Source organism: Dermacentor andersoni, chromosome 2, assembly GCF_023375885.2.
Source record: "Dermacentor andersoni chromosome 2, qqDerAnde1_hic_scaffold, whole genome shotgun sequence".
Lineage (NCBI taxonomy): Eukaryota > Metazoa > Arthropoda > Arachnida > Ixodida > Ixodidae > Dermacentor > Dermacentor andersoni.
In genome coordinates this window covers 48,154,262-48,179,716 of record NC_092815.1, presented here as the reverse complement: position 1 = coordinate 48,179,716, position 25,455 = coordinate 48,154,262, and the positions used below count along the sequence as shown (strand labels likewise).

The following is a 25,455-nucleotide window of genomic DNA, read 5'->3' as shown; positions in this document are numbered from 1 at the left end:
TCCAGGAGGGCACATGGAACTGGCAAACGGAGGCCTCGGAAGAGATCCGAGTTTATACTAAAGCAAGCTGGAAGCAGGGCGGCCTGTGGGTTGGGGCCGTGGAGGCCCAAGCGTACCAGCCCCAACCCACGGACCAGTCCAGGTTCAGGCTTTGGTGTCCTGGAGGCGCCGCCAATAATGCGAAATATTGGCGCGTTGTTACAATTAGTAAAAAACACGATAGAATAAATATAATTACGTCCAGCCGCCAACTTGTCACGCTAAGTTCAGCACTACCGCACCCTGCGAATTCTGCAACATCGGTCAGAACTTTGCCTCTGAATTAAGGTACGTCGGACAGACTTTTAGAGATATTTAGAATAGGGGACCCAAACGTTTCGGGGCCCCAAAGGAATAGCATTGAAGCCACTGCGCATGCGCGAGACGCAAGCTGTGTTTGGGTTTTGCGTTGGGAACGCTGAAGCCCCTGCATCCACGCGCCACCGCCGCTTTAAACGTGTATGGAGGGACTTTAGGGAACGCTATTTCACCGATTTAGCGGCAGCCCAGATAGCGGCCCCAAAAGCTTTGCGTCAGCAAACATGACGGCACCCATCGAAGCAACGGCTGCAGGCGGCTCTAACCAAGCACCAAACTGGGTTCGATTCGTCGTAACGCGTGACGTACGCAAGCTAGGAGAAGTGACTGCGGTTATCGCTTTCTGTCAACTAGCGTGTGTTATGAAGATTGATTCATCAGACGCCGCTGATTCTGAATTCGCTTGTGGATATTATGGCTCGTAGGCCTAACACGGATAAGCTTGGCTGGTGGAGGCATAAAAGTTGGTTTGTTCAAAACTAATCCCAACTAATTGTTTGCTGCTTACAGAATAACCTCTAAATTATAATGAAACGCGAATACATGCAAGTCAAAAATACTATTGCTATCATAAAATGGTATATTTTATTTAATTATTTCTAATAGCTTTTCTTTGACGCCGTAGTGGCGCTGTCAGCGCAAGACGCTACGCGTGCCCCAACGCTAACACCTGGCTAACACCCGCAAAGCTCTTTGAGGCCCCAAACTATTGGGGCGCCTATTCTAAAACTCTTTTCTCGCGCCTGCGGCGGTGGTGCTGAGTCAGGCATCGTCACCGGCGGCCTTTCAGCCACTTGCGTTCAACCGCGGTTGCCAAGGCGCTCTGCCTTATAGATTTTCAATATATGCGGCCCAGGCTCTACTACGGTCGCTACACTGCTCCCACAGAAACACCTGTGACGTTATTTACAACGTACATCGCCGTAAGGCGCGAGAAAGCTACGATCCGCCACGACTGACTTAGCCCACTGCTTCACTTACTTTACAGCGCCGGCAGCCAGCGTCCAAGTGTAAACAAACTCGACCCACTCCGCTATGCCGGCACGCCTCTGGACAAAAGCCTACAATACGAGCTAAGAAGCCTCCTCCGTAGTACCTAGGCAGAGTCGTATGTTAAAGGAGCAAAAGCCACCAGATTTTAAGGCGTAAGCCTTTGGTGGCTCATGAGTGTCCGGGCGCAGTCCGCGACGGACGCAGAAAAGCTGTGATCACCGGCGAGGGGAGCAAGAAGAGGAGGCGCCATGCCAGTAGCGCTGTGCGAGTGGGCGCGTGGGACAGCGTAGACATGCGCGTGGGGGTGCGCGCACATCGGCGACAAACCTTGCAGCCATATATGGCTGTGATTGCATCCAATGCTTGCGGCCACGGTGGCGTCCGTTCGCAAAACAGTTCAGATGACAGCAACAGAGCCAGTCATAGATAGGCATGGATAGGCTTTCGCCTATCGCAGTTTAGCTCAGCAAAGTGCCCATAGATTTTTTTTTTCTCGCGCCTGCGCACAAACGACTGGCGATCCCTCAAATGAACGTCTCATGAATTTCGTTGTTGAACGCAAGTGCCTGAAAGGTCGCCAGTGACGATGATCAGCTGTCCGCTATATTGTGGACAGCCAATTTTTTATGCGAACATCTGCTGTCACGCTTCGGCCTCCGCGGCCCCAACCCACGGGCCGCCCTGCTTTCAGCCTTGATCCCCCCGTTACCCCTTGGGTGTCCTGGAGATCCTGCGCCGCCTGCTTTAATTACTATACGCCTAGTGCACCGCCTATACACCAGGGGCGCTATTCTGGACATTCCGCCATTTTCTTCGATGCATGACGTAACGCAACGCGAATAAAATGGCGCTGATGGCCCCATGCTGCCTTTTGCGTTCGTAACGTGACGCCAATTCGTGACGTTTTGCCTAAGAAACTGAAATGAAGGCGCTGAACGTAAGGTTCTGGGTAAGGCAAAACAGTTTTCTTTTGCTGTAAAAATATAGCAGCTAGCTCAAAGCGCATGATTTTTCCGTCGAAAACGCTTCTGGCGTCTGCTGCGTGCAAGCCATCGTCTGCTTCAATAGTTAGGATGCTTGTCCCCGGGAAAAGGAATGAGTCATCGTACGTTGGCGCTGTTAGGAATGGCCTGCCGAGGTGCCGACATGCAAAGTTTCTCAGCCAGCTGCAGCATCAGGGTTGGCGTTTTCTAGGAACCGACCGTCTTTCTCCATCCGAACGGCGCCACTAGGTCTACTGTGTGAGGAGGACAATACGCCGCGTCAGCGACTCTCCGTCGCGGGAAGGCCGAAATGAGTTCGACGAACCAGGCTTTGTTACTGAACTCGCCACCGCCGATCTGGTCTGCCGTGAGCGGGGAGTTTCCCAAGGGAAAGTATTTGCCACCACCTCCCCACGCGCCTTTCAAGACGTAAGCCCCGAGTTCTGCGAAGCCCTCCTCCTCCAAAAAGGCGGGTCAACTCCGATGACGTTGGACGCTACGAATTGGTGGTGAACTGCCCTGTTCCCTCACCTAGGGATCTAGGGAGGACGGAGTGTTTATAAGCAGCTGTTTGTCGGCTGCTAGAATGTGCTCTGTGATTGTGCTCGTGAGTTGTGTGCTCGCATGCTGTATGCTTCGTCTTTCGTGCTCCGTTTGGGAGTCACGCTAGACTGTTGAATGTATGCCTTATTCTAATGTAAATATCTGTAAATAAATCCTGTACTCCCAAGTTCCTCCCTACGACCTCCAACCCCTACAGCGCCAACGGGCTTGTTTGCTTGCTTGAGACAACATACGCGACCTACCAGTGGTGATGTGCGCACGTTCTAGGCCGCGTTATCGCTATCTCGTGAAAGGCAAGTGACTCAGCCCGACTCGGCTGGCTGAGAAACGGCCGAATAACGCCGATAGCGTTGCACGCGCCAGAGATATCCACTAGCGCGACGCAAGCGCCGGCGCTGCCATCTCTTGTTCACTTCGCTGGTTACTTGCCCCGTGGGAGGAAACTTCAAGGCGTCGCCTTGCGTACATTTCTTTTTATAAATTAGAAAGACGCCGTTGTCATAACTTTTGATAGTGCGAAAAGGCATTAATCTTGATTACAATACAAATGCAGCAGTGAAAAGTGCACAACATCGCCGAAAGTTTGCTGTGTTAAACCAATATTATTTCGTATAAACGCGTTCTTTTAAAAAATGATGGCCCCGAGCACAAATGCCAACACCACCCGAGAGCGATGCAAATGCTATGAGCACGCGTTATGAAAAAAAGATTTTTATGGCGCCAAACGACGGAGAAAATGTGGCGACACGCATTCCTCTCGGCTGCCATTGCATATGGCTGCTCATTAGCATAATTCGCGCGGCTCGTCGCACCACAAATTATGGCGGAAAATCGGCAATGGCGGCCCAGCGCAACGTCACGCATCGTCAAAATGACGTTTACGAAACAGCCCTTTCCGTGACGCTCCTCACGAGATATTCCTTCAGCCAATCGGCAAGCTGGCATGGCGCATATCTTGGACCGCTCATATTCTTTTTGAAGCGCTAACGTCGCAATATAGCTTGTATTAGTCGATAAATGTAAACGTATTAGTCGATAAAATTTGCAGCTCCACGTCACGTTTTGTCATCTTGGTGAGAACGCAGAATTGCATTTTGCAAAACTTCCGCTTCCCGGCACAAATTTCAAAGCACGTGACCTCTCGACAGCCAATCAGAGAGTAAACATGGCGGATAATGGCGGTCGTGCATAGCTTTATACAAACGGTGGTGCAGCCGCCATGCGTGTCGATTCTCGACACGCATGGCGGCTGCCCGTCAAGTTGGCGTCAAGTGAGCATCACGTTACGAAAGCAAAATGGGGCCATCAGCGCCATTTTATTCGCGTCGCGTCTAACGCATGCATTGAAGAAAATGGCGGAATGTCCAGAATAGCGCTCCTGGTGCATAGGCGGTGCACTAGGCGTATAATAATTAAAGCAGGCGGCACAGGATCTCCAGGACACCCAAGGGGTAGCGGGTGGATCAAGGCTGAAAGCAGGGCGGCCCGTAGGTTGGGGCCGCGGAGGCCAAAGCGTGACAGCGGATGTTCGCATAAAAAATTGGCTGTCCACAATATAGCGGACAGCTGATCTTATACGCCCCTGGCACGCGCAGGCCTCGGCGCCTCGTCCACTCTAAAAAAAGTTTGCACCTTTTGGGTGTATATCTGCCACACGATAATCGTCATCTGCCTTGACGCGTTTCCTTTCTTTAACGCTGCGAGCCCGGTACTTTCCAGTAACGAACGGCATGCGCGTTATCAGCATGACATAGCATTCCCGACAGGAAAGAAGCGGGCGCGGCGTTTTCAAGAAAGGATACGCATCAAGGCCATTACCATGATAGTGTGGCTATCTTGGCACTGGCTATCTTGATACTGGAATTATAGCCACTCCAACCAAGATTACCTGATTCTTCCTGTGCACTTTAATAAAATTGATTGACTGAATGTGTAAATCAATGTAACCCATTCCTCGTTCTAACCACCGTGGTTGCTTAGTGACTTTGGCGTTTCGCTGCTGGCTGTCCATTCGCTGGGTCAAATCCTGACCCCAGCGGCCACATTTCGACGGGGCGAAATGCAAACACAACCTTATACTGTGTATCGGTGGTAAAAATTATTCAGAAGTGCCCTACTACGACATGCTCCACAATCAGATCTTGGTCAGCGTAACAGAACGAACGAACACAGTGAAGATGAAAGAGCAACTGCAGGGGATGAAAGACGCGAGGAGGAAGGCGTAGTGTGGCGACGATGGCTACGAAATGCTGCCAGGTTAGTGCACGTTCGTCTGGCAGGTCTGTCTGCTGTGAATTGCGCCCACGCGTCAGCCACGCACTGCCTCTCGCGCTTTCCCGGTTAGTGAGGCAGTCACGCCACACTACGATCCGTTTCCAACGTGCCGCACGAGACAGATTGTCCGCACCAGCCAGTACTATAACGCGAAATGTCAACACGTATAGAGCTGTGCTCAAATTTCGCATTAGGGAGTATCGTAATCATCGGTGAATTGTTCGTCGCAGGAAAAGTGAGTGTTCCACAAGCGCACTACACATGGTTTTTGTCTTTTAGTTTCCGTTTAATTATACGTAGCATACATAATGATAGACTAAATGCTCCGAATGATTTCTCAGCACTTTCTTTCTTTACATAGAATGCATGGCCTATATTCATACATTATACTTTGTAGCAAGAGTAGTTCGTAACAAAAGAAATCGTGGTAGCGATCACATTATTAACCAAGAACGACGGCAGATAGACGTGAGCAAAAGGCTCCAGCACTAGCACACTTTATTTTTATTTTTTTTTACTCAAAACAAGAAATTGTACCCACCCACAAAGGGACTCTATTTGCAAATTTTAGGAAGGGAGCTGGACAGATGCACTCAGTCTTGAATTGATGGCAAGGTCACTAGAGCGCAAAGGAAGCCGACTAAAATTGCTACAGCTGCTTGACTGGCAACTTCTGCCAGACAAGCGTGACATATATGTACATGTGACAGATGTCACGAAATCTCGATGAAATATATACCGTTGACCGCTCTCACTGTGAAAGCTCGAAGAAGCACATGTCATCCGGCTGTATTGCTAAACAGAGCTGCTTGTCGGGGACGTATTTTATATAGTGCAGTGACAAATCAGGCCTCATACAGTTCTATGCATTGGCATTAAAGATTGCAGAGCCCGACCGATCTGTGTGGGGAAGCACTCGCCAGCAGCTGACATAAATGTGTGTAGGATGCAACATTTGACGATTCAGACGCCATAGCATATGGTTGCGTTGGAGCACTCTACAGCATTGTGGTACACACTATTAGTGCTAAGCATACTTTTGCTCATATCAGGCACTCTGAGGTAGGTAGATTCCAGTATCGCATTGTCCATGGTGTTGTTAATTAAAAAAAAAAGTGTCTGATGGTACGACCTAACATCGACCCCTCAACACGATAGACACGCTCTAACCATTAAGTCGCACTCTTTCATTAAATTCTTTATTGAACAAATCGGTGAAAGTTTATGCCAATGACAACTATAGTTCTTTGGGATGATTGGCACTTGCATCGCGTCGCATAGTACTAGCAAGAACATGTGTGTCGCAGTGCATAGCAACAGGTAGAGTACGACAGTTTCTCCCATTCTTCTGTTGTGGCAGCCAGCACCTTGAGACGCGGCAGCTGCAGTTGCACTGCCTTGCAGATACGCCCACATTCCCCAGTCGTTTCCTCTTAGTAACTAGTGTGAGGCAGACACTCTGCGACATTGTTTAAGATGCTTTAGGGGTGGACCCAGGTCGTAACTGAACATGCAGCTTTTCTTCGCCGATCATGGCACACAATCTCTACCCATTAAATATTGCACTGTTTCGTCTTGTATTGGTTGGAACAAACATTCAAAGTCGTGCGTGAGCCAATCTGCTTTCGAGAATAACGCTTTCTACAATGTCGACTCTTTGTCCACGCTGTTTTCTATGAAAGAGGTGGCGCTGACAAAAGTCAAGACAGAAAGATATATATTCAAAATGTGAGCGCATCCACGGAAGGCACTAGGTGCAAGTCAAAGGCAAGAACTTACTCTTGCATTTTTGCCCCCAATTCATTATCTTACATGTCTTATTCGTTAGGTTCATTGTCTCTTGCAACATGTGGACATGTGAGCATCAATGTGAGGGCACCTCACCCCTGTCGATTATGCTTGACAATAATTTAACTCTTCTATTGAATTTAATAGTGTTTAACCCTGCCTCACGTTTAGACTGGGCCTTCTTTTGCAACAACTGTCTAGTATCATCACTAAAGACAAGATATTTGTGCTGCTTTGTTCAGAAACAGCACTGCCTCAGCGCAGATAAAAGAATGTAAACTGCTACATGACTGGTCCTCTTCATTGCTTGTGAAGTAATAGAGACTACACACAAATCACATTTAACATTGTTTATATACGTCTCAAAAAGTAACAGATGCACCTCTGAACAACTGCACAGGCCTAAAGAAATGGCCATGTTGTTAGAGCACAGGAAGAAAAGGTGAAAAGACATTGCTTGGAAGAAACAAAGTTTCTTTCAAACAGGCTATGTACAAATGGTGTTTTAATCTTGTAACCTGACATGGTGCACAATAAAATATGTTACAAAGAAAACAACAAGCAACATTTAGATTCTCAAGCATTGACACTCTGTACAGTGAACAACAGTAAGTAAAAGAGATGACACACATTAGTCAAACATCATTCATAAGGACGTGCACGTGAAGTATGAGTAACTGAATATAATTTAGCTCTTCAGAAACTGTTTGGCACAGGAATGAGATGCCATAACTAAACATGACTAATGACTCATACTGAACATACAAAAGTGACATGTCAGCAGCCAAGGCTACTGACATGTCCTTGAAATGAGCTGCCCTATGCATTTTCTAATATATACTTAAGCAGCGCTTATACCGTAACCACATTCCACCTATAACAACTCCACTACTAAATGCTTAAACAAATGGTGTCATAATTTGGAGGTATTTAAACATGAAATAATTAAGATTGGACACTGAAAGCAAAGAAACTGCATGTTAAAGAAAAGGCTGCTAATTTATTAGTGAGATGAGTAACAAGCCTAACAATAGAGAATATTTACTCAAGAATGATGTTCCAATGGCAGTCTTAAGGCAAAAATATACACCAGCCTTGCACAACTGGTGCCAAACTGTGACCAAGCTTTCAATGTGGATCACTTCATGTTAAGGGAATGCCAACTTGCAATGTTTTGTTAATAACTCAATCGAACTATCGGTATAACTCTTCTTTGGTCATTCAGTGAAGCCGTTTGTGTAAGCAAAACATATATCCATTTCAGGCGTGCAGAGACTGATTCAATTAGACAATATGACAACAGAAAAGGTAGTCAATACAAGAAATTCCAGAAAGCCCATCACAAGTATAGCTAATAATGTCAAGAGTGCTGACAAGCTGTTTTGTCTGGCTTCACGAGAAATTCCCTCATCACTACCGAGGAACCTCCCCCACCAGCTGACCTATTTTCGCAATCCTTCCTCAGCACAGCCATAAGACCTCGCCCTTCTACACACTGTGACTGGACGCTACCAATGCCCTAGATTCATTCGTAGCATCTCACGAGTGCAGCCCTGGCTTACAACCGGTTTGTTGGCCCAGAATTTTTCGGTGTTGATATAATAATGTGCGATTACAAGAGTCTGCAGCATAAGAGCTGTTCGCTGCGTGTCATTTGTAGCTGCTGAAAGATTTGCAGATCTCCCCAAATTTCTTATTCTAACTTGCATATTGTGCAGGTAACATTTCATTACCACAGAGCATAAATGCTTCGTTTGAACATTATGTATGTGACAGGGCATGCCATTAACTTAACATGGCATGTACAGGTGCTTGCGGTCAACACACTTCAGTGTCACACAACAAACTAAGCAAATTTTTTTTATCTACATGAAAAGCCACTCGGCACCTTTGGAATCACCAGCATCGAGATTCATTTTGTGACACACTACACCTTTATCACTGCGAATGCCCTCAAATATCCTCAGAAGTTTAGTTCATACTTCCAACTTGTTCTTGAGCATACTTGTAGTTGCATTACAGCAACGCTACAGAGTGCCTTATCCTTTTATAAACATGAAATGAATCCTTCAGCATTCAAAGCTTGGTCCTTGTTACATGCAATACAAGGGATGTAGTAAAATAAATGTAAAGAATTTGTGCAGGCAGCAAAGGATTTGTACTTGGTGCTGTAAATCAATAAGATCCAGAGCATATAGATGAAATAGAGCAGCACGCACTGCATTTGAAAGAGTTGAAGCCAAATCACAGCCAAGAAAATAGAGATACCAAATCAGTAACTGTACTATGCAAACAAAGACCCAATCACTTAAACAAAGCAGACAGAGTCAGGCCCGTAAAACCTGCCCACCAGCGGCATTCTCACTACGACTAGAATGACAGGGCAGATCTATAGTGTAATTTCAAGTTCAGACAAAGCAGGCGATGGATGCTGACTAGAATAAAGGGACACAGTGAAAATATATGGTTGCACAAAAACAAGAGGACTTACAGATTATGTTTCGAAAATACATGCAAGGGTGCCGACTATGCAGGAAACAAGAAATAGGCTGTACACAGAACACATCTTCAAATGGTCCATTCCAGCCCCAACAAACAACCACTGCTAATGACTCACTGCGAATGCTTTAGTATACGCAGGGCAGAGTGTGCAGTAGAGGAACAATAAGACACACAGGGCACAACAGCACAAAAATGAATGAGGTAATTTACACTGATTGCCAAGTGTTGAGGGTGATGAGGTGTCTAGTGATGTTGGCATAATGATTGCAGTCTGCAAGTGATGTTTTACACAATGATAGACACTTCAAGAGCACTGCTGATCTACAGTATAGTACACAGTATAGTACATAAGCAAGCCTTTTCATCATCACTCCTTGATAGTCTGATTCTCTCTACACTACAGTTGCATTAGCTATTAAAAAATGCTCCTTGTGGAGGGCCATTCAAGCCCCAGGTTTGCAACACCACATAAAGGGGCTTAAAAATACTTATTAACACTACTACTTTCAAGCTCAACAGCTGATAGAACTCCAACAGTAACTACTGGTAAATAAGAAATAAAAATACCCGATTTTTACATTCAACACGCATATCCCATAACACACACACTTCTGAACATACACCATCATGTCAAACCGTCTTCGAAAGCATAAAGGTAATCCTTCTGGCAAACAGTTTTTAACAAATGCCGTTGAAGTAGTCCCCTTCTGAACAAGTTTTTGGACTTTGAACCTTGTGGCAGAGATGCGCACAGAGGTTGAAAGTGACCTTTGACATCATTTGCATGACTTAACAAAATACCGACGTAAGGGCCGACATGTTAAATATAGATGTTAGAAGTTATAAATTTTCGTTTATATTATGACAAGTATACATTATGCCCCAAAACATAAATACGGTTTAGTAGAGCTGTAGGCATAGACACTCAGTTGCAGCAGGCACATGGACTACGATCGGGTCAATTTATGGCGACCAAGTGGGTGGTACATTCTCCTAGTGACACCAAACAAGACCCATGGTACCTCCATGTAAAATGTGGACATCTTTAGACTGTTCATATAATGAATGTCCTCTAACGAGTCATTATTTTGCTGATGCATTCCTCTACCTTAGGAAGCCAAAGAGGTTGAATTACTAACCAAAATATTAGCAGATTGCTTGTTTTAAAACGGCAACATCAAAATGCAGTGAAAACATAGTGGGTCAACGAAGATTTAGCAATGCATTTTATTCTATTGAAATTTTGAATTACTGGAAATTCTATTATCGAAAGTTTACTGTACCGGAAGGTACAGGCTAGAGGGTGTCTAAATAATAATAAAAGAATAAGCATCTATGCTCAACAACACTGAGTAGGCAACCAACATTGCTAATTTATTCTTACTCTAAAGAACACACAGAATATATTGTGCTGGCACCACAGCAATGATAATATGCTGGCAGGGCTGTCCATATGAATGCATCCGTTGGCAAAGCTACTGAGCAAGCAAATCATTTATTCTTTGTTTGTAAGCACTATTCACTATATGGTAGCAGTAATAGCATGAAAGCAGACAATTGATTTCATTTATGGCTGCACCGCCATTTCCTTGGTGCAGAAGTTACAAGGCTGAGTTGGCTTTGCAAACAAGCAACTCATGGACATATTCGTGCTTCAGTGCGTATCAAGAGCTAAATTAAATAGTTTGCCACCACATGTTATAATGTAGGGAGTACATTATGTCTCCTACAAGGCCATTTGTTTTTGCTTTTTATTACCAAAGCATCAGAACAAAAGAGGTTTCACTTTTAGGTTCTTGAATGAGCAGAAACATATGTCAAAGGTCACTCATCTACTCTGCGAAGCTCTGTTCCAAATTCATTGGTTCAGGAAGATGCCCTTTACATCAACCCCTTCTTAGTGGACAACGAAAAACATATTCACACAGAGATGGACAAAAAAGAAAAGGGGTTTGACTTCACCATATTATACTGTGTGACGTCCGCACTATAACGCTGCTGAAAAGTAAGTTTGAAGTGATGCACCAACAGCCCAGTCACCGCAGAAAACTGCTTAAACATTTCACCAACAAAAGCGCTGTAATATATATTGAATGAAAACATTCAATGATGCAGTATGGGAAAAACTGCTACATTTTGCTGCCTTTTCTAACCATTGCAATGTCAAGAAAACAAAAGCAGGGTGGACATATAGCAAAATTATTTTCACAAATTTCAAATACAAGAACACAAAAATGGAATCTGCCATGAATAGAGGCTGCAGAAACAGCCATTTGGCCTTGAAAATGCGCACACATAATGCAGCACGAGAACCCAACGTCTAAAAAAGTCTGCATCAAGAATTATCTTCCACTCCAAGCTATTGGCTCAGGCCCACGGCATCCAGGACTAGGGACGCCGCCCACCTCGGACGATTTTACTGTCGGCTCATTTCTACAATAAAGTTTATTCCTCCTCCTGCCCAAACACACAGTTGTTGAACACAATTCAATATAATGACATCTATAAGCACTCCTTTTTGAGTAGCTTGTTCATTTTTGGTCCCCGTGTGAGGGCATGGTTAGCTGCAGTTTCTGTTCTCACTTTGCCTCCAAACGGTATTTACCACAGTAGCTCAAATGTTGTGACATTCTTCTAATAAATATTTCATAAGTTCCGAAGTCTTATGTGCCAAAACTATTATATGATTATGAAGCATACCATAGTGGGGACTTCGGACTAATTATGAACATCTTAGGTTTGTTGACGCACACTCAGATCAAGTACACAAGTGTTTTTGCCCCCCAAAATACAGCCGCCGCAATCAATATTCCAGCCCGCGACCTCATGCTTTGCAGCACAATGCCATAGCAATAAAGCCAATGCAATGGACAAGGCATTTTGCTGTGTGCAAGAGACTACGGCATCGAATTTCAGCCATAGCAGTTCCCTTCTGATGGCAGTGGAATTAAAGAATGCTTGTATAGTTAAGGTGCAAGCGCATGCATGCAATTTTTGAGCGGCAGATTTTGCCTTTGTGGAGGGCTATCCGTCGCTGTCACTTGTAGCGTCGCCAGTTATTGGTCAGTCAGAAAATTTTGCTCGTTGTCCAGAAGTCCATACGGAGACTTCCATTGAGGGCGGCATGATTGTGCAACAACTATGGATGCAAACAGTCCGCCCACTTCGATATGAATTTGCTCTTGCAACTTGCTCTTTGATGTGACAGCAAAAAATAAACAGTAAAATCAGCAATCGCTTTGTCTCATTTCACGCTGAGGACAAAGTATTGGCGCTGTCTTGTCGTTATTATTGAAAGTGGTTGTTTGCTCTGATGTTTTAGGCTTGAGATGCTACCGAGAGCTGTGCAAGTGCTTTAAATTTCGCTCACCAGATGGCACCGCAGCAATTCGTGCTAGTGGCATGGAATGGATTTACACAGGTGATGACAGCATATTAAAGCTAGATCTAATGCACTGGGATTAAAACATTGTTCTCGTGGTATGTTTGAGATTTCTTTATGAGCACATGATAGTATTTATTTGGACAACAATGGAAATTTGTTGTTACTTTTTTTGTGAGGTTGCATCCATGTGTTTGCTCTGCATTGCAACAGCGTGACAGTGTGTGCCTGTCACATCGTTTGAATATCATGTACATGTGGTTGCCTCTTTAGATTTATACACATAATGAGGAATCAAGGTGGTCAAAATTAATCCAGAGCTCTCTACTGTGGCGTTTCTTGTGTTCTGCAGTGCCGCTTTGGGACATTACGTATGAAAAATTATAATAAACAATGAAAGTAAATTCCTCTTATACTTAGACTGCATTAAATTATGTTGAACAATAACGTTCAACCAGTTAGTCAAACAACGAATTCTTCTTATGCCTACACTCATTGAAAAAAATGCAGGAAGCAAATTTATGAAAGCTCTTGAACAACACAGAAGCTGCTGATGGCTCCAACTGTTCTGTCTAGCCCAGCTATTTGTAACCCAATCATGAGCTCCACTGAGATAATGCAATGTTTTCTTTGCTCTTCGAGTGTCACTTTGCTCCTAAACCTAATTAGGAAGCTGCATTGATCTACAAATTTTTAATCCATGGCTCGTTGTTGATGGTAAAACAGGCCCAGAAAAGTTCAGGCATTATTATCAGGCTCTTCAAGCCGGAAGTTTTATGAGTACGAGCACCATAGCTACCCCCACATCACATTTTGCGCTACCCTGCCAACATTCAATAGCAATCAAACTGACAAGTATGCTTGGCCAGCAGTAGGTATTAGAAGCAACCCCCTGGTCTGTAGAGGGCATCTAGCTCCCAAAAAGCCTGCGTACTTACAGGGCAGAACATTCAAAAGCTCTAGTTTTGCAAGCACATGCTTACAACTAAATTCAGTACTGCTGCTGATAGGATGTCACATTGTCAACGACATTTGGTCAACCACAGCATGAAACACTTGATTATTAATAAATTTCAGGCAGGAAAAGACTGATTGTTCACGGAGGACAAAGAAGGCCCAGCTCATCCTCTCTAAAGGGGCCGTGCCATCAAATGTTCAAGCTTGAATTATGCAGCGCATGTCGAATCCTACACATCCCACAGCAAGCTGAAAACTTGAGTGCCTTCTGTGCAGTAGAATGACTGTATATGAACTTTTTTATAATTAAATTTAAGCACACAGCAATCTGGCAAAACCGATGCGTGATGAAATGAAGTGCATTCTGCGCATTATACATGTGGTTTCGTTTCTGCTTTCACATCGCCGTGATCAAACCGATAGCTTCTGCAGGTGCTCTCCGGTTTGAGCCGTTTTTATTGCGCGAGTAAAAGCCCGTCGATATGGTGCCGTCCTTGCTGTGCCATTGGGTGTCAAGAGTATTCAGAGCAAAGGTAGTTCTTGCAAGTTTCTGAAAGAGCCCACAATACTGAAGGGGTCAGTGCTGAATCTGGGACTCTTTCTTCCTACGTGGCTGTTCCTGTACTCTACAAGCTGCTTTCGGCAACACCACCTTTGCTCACTCTGCACACACAAAATGATCTACACCTTGTTAGAGTGTCATGTGCACTGGCCTGCTCCCTGCCTCTTCCGCTGTTGCTGGCCAGTTTACTGCCGAAAAATAGATGACAGCAAGCCGAAGCCGAGTGAAAGAGCGGTAACATCTAAACCAATCAGAAGCTAGGATTATTACTAGTACTTGTATCGGGCAAAGAAGAAATGGGCTGTGCATTTCTGTACCAATCTTAGCTCGCATAGAATACCAGCCGAGAGAGAAGTCACAGATTTTGTTGCGCATTGTGTCAAAGGCAATGGAAAGAAGCTGCGAGTCCAAACCTTCGAAGCCTTTGAGAAAGCCAGATTCAAATAACTTTTGACATGAGGGCCAGAAACCCTCTGGCGAGCTCAGCACTGCTCCATAGGGAAGCAAAAAGCTTGAGTTGCATCATGCGAATTGATAATCTTATACTAAGTGCTAGCTGGTGCAAGTGTAGCAAGTGCCAAGTACCAGTGCCAGGACTTTGTCAGCAGCATCATGAGTGGTGAAGCGAATCTGTCTACTAAGGAGCTGTAGTGGCATGCGTGGGCAAAAAAAAGCATTAGGCTTGTGATGCACAAATACAGTAGACTTCCATTAATTCGATCCCGGTTGGAGGTGCCAGCCAGCGCCAATGCATTTCTATAAGCCCAAACTTTTGTTAATTCAATCATAAGTTGGCCTTCACTAGATAATTCGAACTTGACCAGTCGACAAGCACACGTCTGATGCCTACGGTGACTCCAATAACAACCCCTTTAGCGGCAGCGTCTGTCTCGGCGGAGATTAGGAGCAATGAATGGGTTGAACGCACATACTATCTCGTCGAAAACAGATTTTCGGCCTCCCCTAAGAAGATTTTCAAGCTATAACGGTGGCTCACAATGCCTGGTTACAGTATTTCCCTAAATCTAACACTCTCATTTCTTTTTAAAAAATGAAAGTTCTCTGTGCAATGCAGTCAGACAATACCAAAACGATCTTCGCAGCGATCACGTGCTTGAGCGCATTACAGCATAACCCAATGCATTGCAGCGAAGAAGACTTCAGAAACCGGGCCACCGTTGGGCGACACATATTTAGACTATTTTTCTTGCTAAAAAATATGGTGCGAATTAGACTTTTACCTTTTTTTAGGAGCTTCAATGTCATTTCTACGTTAGTTTAATACTTGGGACACATAACAACTGGGCATGCGTTTGATTAGGGGGTGTGTTAAAATCCAGAAAATACTGTCAAATAAATCAGCAGTGTATTTAGGAGCTTTTTCCGCATCTTGTTTATTTGACCTGCAGATAACAACCGATTTCGTTGGTCCCGTCAAGGTCGAATTAACAGAAGTCGATTGTACAGTGAAAAAGGAGTTTCCAACGTGGATTATACCAGATGTTACCAAGCAAGATCCTGGCTTTGAAAGGTGAATGCTGCCATGGCGAACACCGCCACGGCCGTGCAAGCACCGATACAGAAAACCTGTTACATGACTACTTTTGCATGCACAACTATGGTGGAAATGGATCACCATTGCAGCTACATTAGATAAAGTAGTTATCACACTGCAGAAGGTAAAAGTACAAAATAACGAAATGTAACATGTGCACCCATTCTTGATTTCTTTTCATAACCATTTGACAATGCCTGGAGTGCTTTTGCATTGCCATTTGCTTACTCAGTAATAACTATACTCCACAACCTCCCCCAGCAGACAATATTGGCCATGCCGACAGATAGTGGTCATCATAAAGTAAGTTCAGCTGGCCGCTAAACATCATTACAACAAACTTTCAACATGCAATGCGTTACTAATGACAACGCAATCAACTATGTTATGTCAATGACTTTCCATGGAATATAGATCACACCGATTTTTAACAAGGCTCATCGTAAAATCACTGAAGCATGTGCTTTATGGCTTGTATAACCATCTACAACTTATGCCATCCTGGCAGTACACAAACATAATAAGCTGTGCAAGACTGAAACATTTTTGTTATTGTTGTTATAAACACTAGTCAGCCTTTCATTTGTGAAAAGCAATTGCATGGACTACCTTATTTTCATGGGCTATGTGAATGTTTTCGTTAAGTGCTGTTCCATGTCTTGGAAGACATCTTTTTAAAAGGGTGTGTATAGTCATACAGCAAAGCTACTAGCTTGCTTTTTCACAACCCAGTTTTTCCTTGCTGAGATGAAGAGACTTAGAGCTTTGTATGTTAAAGCTTTACAATGTTCATGAAACTCTATGCCTCTGCCACTTTAAAAAGCAAGGTTCAGCAGCGCAGAAATAATATTCCCCCATTGACATACCCAGGTTGCCAAGAAGCAGAAACAAAAACATTCTTCAATCCTGCTGGAGACCTTAAAATTAATATACACAATTCAAACAGCTGTAAGTTCCAATGCAACTTCTAAAGTGACAAATAACACTCTCTTAAGCCTCTTCTTCTTGCATGCACACTTCACAGTCCTCAAATTCTCTTACACAGTTGGCACACACAGATCACTGTACATTGGTCCTCTCAACAACAAAGAAACCACCACAGAACTGAAATAAAACCAAAGCACTAACACATTCTTGAAGAAACGGTGCAATTTAACCAACACAAAACTACTCATGAAGGATGCCTTATGCACAGTGGACAAAGCCCGTGACATCGGAACAAATGGGTGTGGGCTCACACCTAAAGAGAAAAAGCATATATTACACATAGTGGAATGTAAACATTAGCAGAATGTCGTGACACCCTAAAACAAGAACACATAGCAACTCTGGGGTTTCTCTAGTAATGTCTATCATTGCAACAGGGTGAAAGCTCAGGCACGTGGGCTTGCCTGGAGCTTTCGTGTGTGGCGTTTGCAACAATGGTAATTAAAAACAACTCATATTTATGCACGTACGTATGTAGGCGGGGCAGCTGGCCCCGCATCAAGCAAGGTCTTTGGAGTGCAAATGGTGTGTTACAGCTGGTTATTGCCGGAGTCGGCCACTGGCTTCCGTCTGCCCGTCAGGAAATAAGTGAGCATGTCCCCTTTGCCCTTCACAGTGATGTAACCCCGGCATTCCATTGGGTAGCCCAGGGGTTCCAGTATGCTGTAAACTTCCTGGGTCACCTGCGCGCAACACAAGTTATTTATTTTTATTTATTTATCAACATACTCTCAGCACCAAGGCATTAACTTTTTCCCTACTATAGGGAAAATAGGTGTTTTTTGTAGATTACACCAGATTTTTTAAAAAGGAACTACTGCCCTGAATATTTTATGTAATACACAAACAAAAAGCAGCATGAATGCACTTCTCATGCATGAAAATTTTGTTAACGAGATGTATGCCATAAATAAAGATATGAATTGCCAGAATCAAGATTGTGGGATAAAATTGAACAAAGCTTGTAAAGACATGCCTGTATCTACTAAGAAAAATACGTAACAAAAATAATAAAGCATACAAAATGTAGTGCCATCTAATAGGCACTATATCTGAAAAAGGTGACCATATGTAAAAAAATCAAAGTTTTGCATTGAACAGCTATTCCACTACAAAAATTTAACTGCAAGCAGTACACTTGGACTTGTCGGGCTGCGGCCGCCGATGTTCCGGGCTAGTTTGCATCGCCGTCGCCCTCAGAGCCAAAGTCCAATGAAAAGGCAGCATCCTGAGACAAGCTGCTGCTCGATCCATCGATGAAATCAGCCACAGACACAGCAGAATCACGACACCTATGATCTCTTGATGTGCGCACGCCGCTCCCAGAGGTGGCCATTTATGCTTTCTACTTAGACTATCATGAAACTTCAGAGCACGTTCAAAAATTACTGCCTGGCATGAAAAAATCAAACTGCTTAGAAAACCAAATACTTCCCGTCCAATAGCGCAGCATCTCTGTGAGTGGCACATAAGGTCTCGAAAGCGGTGTTTCAAACCATTGTTAGCATAGTTAGCCCAATGAGCACGGTGCACAATTTGAAATTACGGGAGATGTACAGGTAGCACACGGACATCAAAAGTAAGTGCTATCAACACTGAAAACGAAAAAAAAAAATCATACTATCTCGCATCAAATAACAAACATCAAATACTGGATTCGAAGAAGAAAAAGACTATCACATAACATTAAATAACAAGCATCAAATACTGGATTCGAGAAACGTATGTATTCCAACAAAGTAATTAAACACCAAATGCAGTCAGACCTCGACGTAATGAAGTTGTACTTGCAGCAGAAAACTTCATTAAATTGACAATTTTGTTAATTTGAGGTTTTAAGTTTCAGCATTAAAAACAACTTCACAAATTGCACGTCGCTGTCCAGCGAAATTTCGCATTTGCATATGTACACAAGTCCACGCCGAAAGCACCCAACCACACAGAGCCATCAGGGAGGCTCTTTTGACATGTCCGATTGGCATAAGTTCACGGTCTTCTACTGCCAGCCACTCGTACTACAGGCTGAGCAGGTCCTTAAAAGGTAAAGATCTAGGCTTGTCTCATGACCATGTCGCACGTCACTGGCAGGGACCGATCCCGCATTTCGGCGATGTACGCCGCAAGCTTGGCCTTCAGCGCCGGAAAGCGTCCCGACTTCGGTCCGCGGAAAACTCTTCACTTGCTGTCACAGGTGAAAATTTTGCTTCGCTGCCGTCGCCACTTTTGCATCACCCATTAAGAAACAGCAAACTTGCGGCCCGTTGCGCAGCTATTGGTTTCTTCAGCGTAAAGGATGGCAGCCCTCTTCAATGCAACTGTGAACAACCACTGAATGTTTAGTGGACTCGGAGCACTCATGACAACCGAGGAAGCACGGAAGTAGCACGTGGCCGGCAGTCAAATCGAATGCATGAAACTAAAAAGCTAGAGGGAAAGAGATACGTGCGAGCCGCGAGCGGTGTCTGCTCTTCCATCAACTATTGATACTCCCTGCAAGCGCCGCCGTTCTGGGGGTGCTGACGCAAATGGAACGGCGACACTTCTATGAACTATCGACACCCCCACATGAGTGCTGTATGCGCTGTAAAACTATCAAAAATGTTGAAAAACCTTTCCGAAAAGCGAACAAACACGCAGCATAGCGGAAAGCTACGGGTGGGGTCGCAGAGCAAACATAAAATTGGAACTATGTTGTAGCTTCCCTGATATCCCGTTGGTCTCGCTTTTTTTTTGCAATGCCAGGTTTTGGTTTCGATTGTAAGTCGACCCCCCACTTCAGATTTTCAAATATTAAAAAAGAGGTCGACTTACAATCGTGTAAATACGGTAATTAGTGCCATCCAGCAAGCTGGCGGGAAAACCAATCCGCTTCCCTCCCACCCCTTCTTGCAATTACGCTCCCCTCGCCCTCCTTCATAACTCCCTCATTTTCAAAGGTCACTGCGCGCGTGCACCTCCGCGCTGACGCTGCCAGCCCCGCCAGCCCAGCGCCAGCTTAGCCCACTCCTTGAAGTTTCGCTTTCTGCCATTATCAAGAAGCGAGCGTTGGTCAGCGTGGGCAGTTTCGTTGTCCTCACTCTGTGTGTGCTAGCGCACCGTAATATTTCACGACTCGCACCATTTGTGAATCGTGCTGTGGTCCACGAATACTTCAAAAACAATTCCTTCTTTAATATTGAACAACTTTTCAGGCTTCTTCGCGTTCGAATTATCTAGATTCGACTGCATAATATAACGCTCATCCCAAATAAGTATGTAGTTAAAAATTTATCTAGTAACACATGCACCCTCACAATAAGTGCTGTGTATGTTGAATATATATGTACCACTCCACTGAACGTGATACTATGTTGCTGATTGTCTACTACCCTAGTGAGCAACCACAAGAATGTGTGCTCTTCCAACTCATCACTGAGTTCACAGCAACCTGGCATGATGCCCACAAGAATATGTGTAAAACCGATGCCCCAAAGTTGCTCTGAAATATAGAATGATGGAAGTTTCCCTACCTGAATTCTTTCCACTTCACCCGTAGAATCCATCCTGCTTGCAACATTGACAGCATTTCCCCAGATGTCATAATGTGGCTTCTTTGCACCAATAACACCAGCAACAACAGGTCCCACATTCAGGCCTGCAGTAACCATTAAAAATGTGCATTTAGATTAAATGTGAGGAATGCGACACCACAGCAGCCTTCAAACAGCTGAAAATCAGCATGATCCAATGTACATTTGTTAAGTATGAGACTGGTTGCCATAGTATGAATAATATATGGTTAAATTAACAGCACAATGAGCTTAAATTCCTTATGCTGTCAACCACAAACATTAGAACTTGTGTAGTAATGATCTGCAAACTCATGGAAATCAATTAGTTGGCAAATAGACAGCTTATACTGACAAAGATGGCAGTTTGGGCATGTCAGTAAGCCACAACTAAATGTAAGGAAGCACGAACTAAACATAGACAGGTGTGTAAGTGCCTTTTTTCTGTCAATGTCCAGTTCATATTTGTTTATTTTTACTTAAGTTTATACTCCCACATAAGCCTGTTCTTAATGGCTTACTCAACTCTTCCCCCTTACCACAGCATGAATGAGCACATGGACACACCCGCACACACTTGCATGAATAAGCCCCTATTCCAGCAACATCTCTGCAGCTATAAATCCAAATGTGCACAAAAACTAGGAATGTATAGGTATGTAGGCTGGCTATCACAGGTGCAAGTTGTCCTTGCGAAAATGCACCCCTCGGCACAGCCCATCAATCATTTCACCTGCGTGAACTGCAGCTCACTCATTTCTCTCGCAGCATGAGCAACAAGCATCCAACAGGTATACGAAGTCAGTTGAGCAAAATGAACAGCTGAGTCATGTATACTGCGCTTTACTAAGTGTTCCATATATACTAGTACAATAAATTCACTATGCTATGGCTCCAATCCTGATGATGACTGTCACGTCAACGCACAGTGGCACATGGCTGTGACTCAATGGCTATGGCAGCTGAGTGTGAAGTTATTATAGGTACTGTTCTTGGCTAAGGTGGTCATAATGAGACAGAGGGGCAAGGCACAATTTCTCACATACCGAGATTTTTTTAAAAAGCGTAAGTGGTCAAAACTATACACAAAGCCCCCAGTTATGGTGCATTCACAAACCAGCTGTGGGGGGTCACAGCATTAACATCAACCAAATGGCCTGAATATAAACAACTCTCAACGTGCCCATTAGATTGTCATGAAAGGTGCTGGTGGACTAGTTAATATCAATTGAGGTCATAGAGCTGGATTCACATGGACAAGAAAGACAACAGGACGAGCGCTCTTTCTTGTTCATGCGAATCCAGGGCTATGACCTCAATTAATGCAACGAACCAACTAGCCCAACAATCTGCACTCTTAGAGTTTATATCAATACAAATATGAATTAAATTCTGGAGTTTTATGTGCTAAAACTAGAACCTGATTAGTATGCAAGACGTAGTGGGGGGACTCTGCATTAATTCTCACCATCTGAGGTTCTTTAACTAAATGTAGTTGCCACGGTCAGGATCGAACATCTGGCCTTGAGCTCAGTAGCGTAACGCCGTAGCCATTGGGCTATTGCACCGAATGTTGTCAATAACACTGATGTGATTAATGACACCCCAGATTGTACCACTACATTAGAATTTCACATGCTATGTTTGTGATCAACAGTGGCTGAACAAAGAATGTTGCTCTAGCCAACATTTTGGTGAAGATACTTGCTTATGTCGGAGCATGGTTAGTATGGCAAACATGCAATGTTTATTGTACTAAACCCACCACCTAGTTCCCAACACCGATTACCCATTACTGTTTGGTTTCTGCAAGTGCACTAAACACATCAAGCAAGGTCCTTGCTTAATAAGTGTCACAATTCCCTTGTCATGCCAGTTCTCACTGCACAGTTTGTGTGAATACAGCACGAACTCATTAATTTATATCCCTCAGAACTAGAAAAACAAGTTGTTAATTATATGAATTTATAATGATGCCTACTGAGAAAACATCTGAACAGAGTTCATTCAGCCCTGTTATTGGTAATAAAAAAGCACATACTCAATAGTACCATTGGTGCTATCTGCCAATAACCATCGCCACTCTAGACAGGGGCACGAAATGTGACGCAAGAACCGAGAACTCATTGTTAGGTCCTGTTTATATTAGGACATGAAGTGTACGCACTATCTAGCTGATGCAGCTAATAGCGCAGACAGCTCATGAATTTTGTGTAATCTGTGAGTATACGTCTTAAAATCTGGCCACTACATGTAAATCCTAGTTATTTATGTCTTTCCTCAAGCTGTTTTCATATGCTACGATTCTGTAACGTAAGATTCTCCTTACTAAACTGGGGCCCTATAACGTAAAACTATGCCAATATGTTTTTATTCCAATTTCCTGACGTCAAATTTGCGTAACCGCCGACGCAACCAACGGGCGGTCACCCGCAGGGTTTTCTGAACAGACCAATCAAACACTCTCCTCGTTCATAGGAGGTCACTTTTATTTGCTTGAAAAACTAATAACATTGCCTACACTGAGCGGCTTGTCTTACCTAATTGGCTCACAAGAGGCGAGGAGCACGCTCAAGTGGAGAGGGATTCGATAGGGCCGAGCCACTGCACTGAAAATCGATAACCGGATGAAGAGGGTGGTTCCGGCGTCTGCGATTGGTCTGCTTTCCCTTACATAGCTTGTGGTGGCTCGTCGACAATCGTGGCAGCATGCAACGGAAGCTTAAGAATGACGCTAAAATGGATTTAACAGAGGGAGGTGGGCTAGTTGGTGGTCGATATTGGAATGCATCATGTAACCGCGCAAACGACAACGGACGAAGAAGAAAACACACAGGACAGGCGCGGAACTTCAACTGAGATTTACTCCGAGAAAGCCCACATTTATACATGTATCATAATCACACTTGATAATCATTGGACAACCATCACTCGACATTGGCATGCGGGCGTGAGTGGCACAAATTTGCATGTAAATAAATGAACTCTTTATCACTCAGTGATACTGAAGAGCTGCTTAACGCAGCTGCCGGATTGCATTTTTATACAGTAAGCTTCATAGGTTTCTGTATGAAGCTTACTGTATAAAAATAATTTTAGGTTATAGCACCCCTGCTTTGGATCGTTTCAACAGCATTGAGATCTGGCAACATCATAATATTGCTGAACACAATATAGAAACACAATATTTATGTGCTTTCCATCTTCTCATCAAGAACGCTGTGCAGAGCACACACAGTGCTCATCCCAATGTCAAATTAATTTACGTACACAAAATCGGTTTAAAATTAATATGAATCTCACGGCATGCATATATATATGCATGATGCCCATTTGCACCCGCCCTCTTTATAAGAACTATTTAAACTGTGGAATTAACAAGGCTTCACTATGCAACTCATAACATGCACCAATAGCGATTATCAGCACACAAATACTTTGATCATTTCAGTTGTGGAAGCATGCAATGACCATAATGACTGTGTGTGACATTAGCAAAGAACATGGAGGGAGGAAGTCCACGAACCTATCCTGATCTTGAAGTGGTTGAAGGAATGCTCGTTGACATGGTGAAGTTGTTCCTGCATCCTTAGTGCATATTCTGCCATAGCCACTACATGTACATTGTTTGCTATGTCCTCTTGCGTCATGGTGAGGCCTGAGGCTGCCATATACGTGTAGCCCGTCGTCTTGATTTTCTCTATGCACCTGAACTGTTCCTCTGACAGCAGCTGCAATGCATTTGGAAACATTTTCTTCCAACGCACAATAAAATGAGCATACATCACCTGATTTTGAGTTTATTAACAAATACAACATTAGGAGCGCACCGAATTTTTCGGGCAACCTCATCAAACAACTGCCACTCAACTGTGGCACTCAGTAAAATGAAAGGAAATCCCCGGACAAGTGAGACTCGTTGGAATGTGTTGCAGAAAACACCTAGACGAGCGAGATTCCCCTTTGACACAGAGAAGGTTAATTTGAAATCATAAACATTTAGTGTCCTATTGTCCTGACAATAATGTTGGTTACTAAACTTGTAGCATGTGCTTTACACTGTGACACTCAGTAATGTCAGTAAAGCTCAGCAAAATATGACAATTTATGTAAGACTTGCAACATTCCCCCATCTTTTACATTAAGGAACTGCTCTGCCACATGGTATGCCCAACTACGGGGCTTCTAGCTATGTTTTCTTTTTTGTCCCGGGAGCACTGTTAAAGACAAAATCTAGTTCTTCACAGATAGTAGTTAGTGGGCAGCAAATATTTTGTACAGTTCACTGTCTTATAGCATTCTTTTGTTTTTAGGTACAAGCATCTATTAACAAGCTTTCTTAAATTTTGCCCTACGATACTGCTTTTAGCAATTAAAATTTTATTTATGTTACTGCATAGAATTCGTTAATAAAACTTCCATGCATGGAAAGCCCATTTATTCTGTTTTCTTTCTGTTCACTGCATATAATATTGAGTGTAATAGTTCCTTCAGAAAAAAAAAAAAATCTACTGTGACCTACAAACAGCCCCCATTTTCCTCATGGTAGAGAAAGAGTTAAGCTTGAAAATCTAGTGCACATTCAAAAAGAAAATGAAAAAGCATAATACTCCTGCAGGAAAAATAATTTTAGGCAAATAAATTTTCCATTGCTTACCTCATCAAAGTCAGCAATGATTTCATTTAGCAAGCGTAGGCATTCCACACCTTCATTGTTGGCTTCTAATTCCATATAGAATTCACTGAAGTTTGGAATGGATGCAAACATGATCCCAACACTGTCACGCTGCTCGTGATATAGGTCCTGGAACCAGTAAGTTAAACAGCAGCAACTGTAAGTCTACTTTTGCTGTTTGTTATGTGGCACTTCCTTAGTATCAACAGTTGTTAACAAGATAACAGTGTCAAAAACAGTGTTAACAAGTGTCAACAACATTACAGTGGTTCAAACATAAAAATCATGAGTAGCAAACAATGTCAGGTCAGCAACATGATGACACAGT

The 25,455-nt window shown here is 43.6% G+C and overlaps 1 protein-coding gene across 5 annotated transcripts in view; it reads right to left on the bottom strand.

Annotated features, from left to right (window-relative positions):
- Nucleotides 1-25,455, bottom strand: part of LOC126542648 (adenylate cyclase type 6-like) — a 243,454-nt gene that overhangs the window by 87,005 nt on the left and 130,994 nt on the right. For 4 of the 5 annotated variants that reach the window (XM_055077177.2, XM_055077175.2, XM_055077176.2 and 1 more), the window contains exons 15-17: nucleotides 25,110-25,256; nucleotides 23,979-24,183; nucleotides 20,414-20,538 (exon numbers count right to left, since the gene is read on the bottom strand). In XM_055077177.2, coding sequence (XP_054933152.1) covers nucleotides 20,414-20,538; nucleotides 23,979-24,183; nucleotides 25,110-25,256 — 477 coding nt within the window. Of the gene's footprint in view, nucleotides 1-7,294; nucleotides 17,588-20,413; nucleotides 20,539-23,978; nucleotides 24,184-25,109; nucleotides 25,257-25,455 lie in introns of those variants that run through there. The other variant, XM_050189783.3, reaches the window with a different exon arrangement.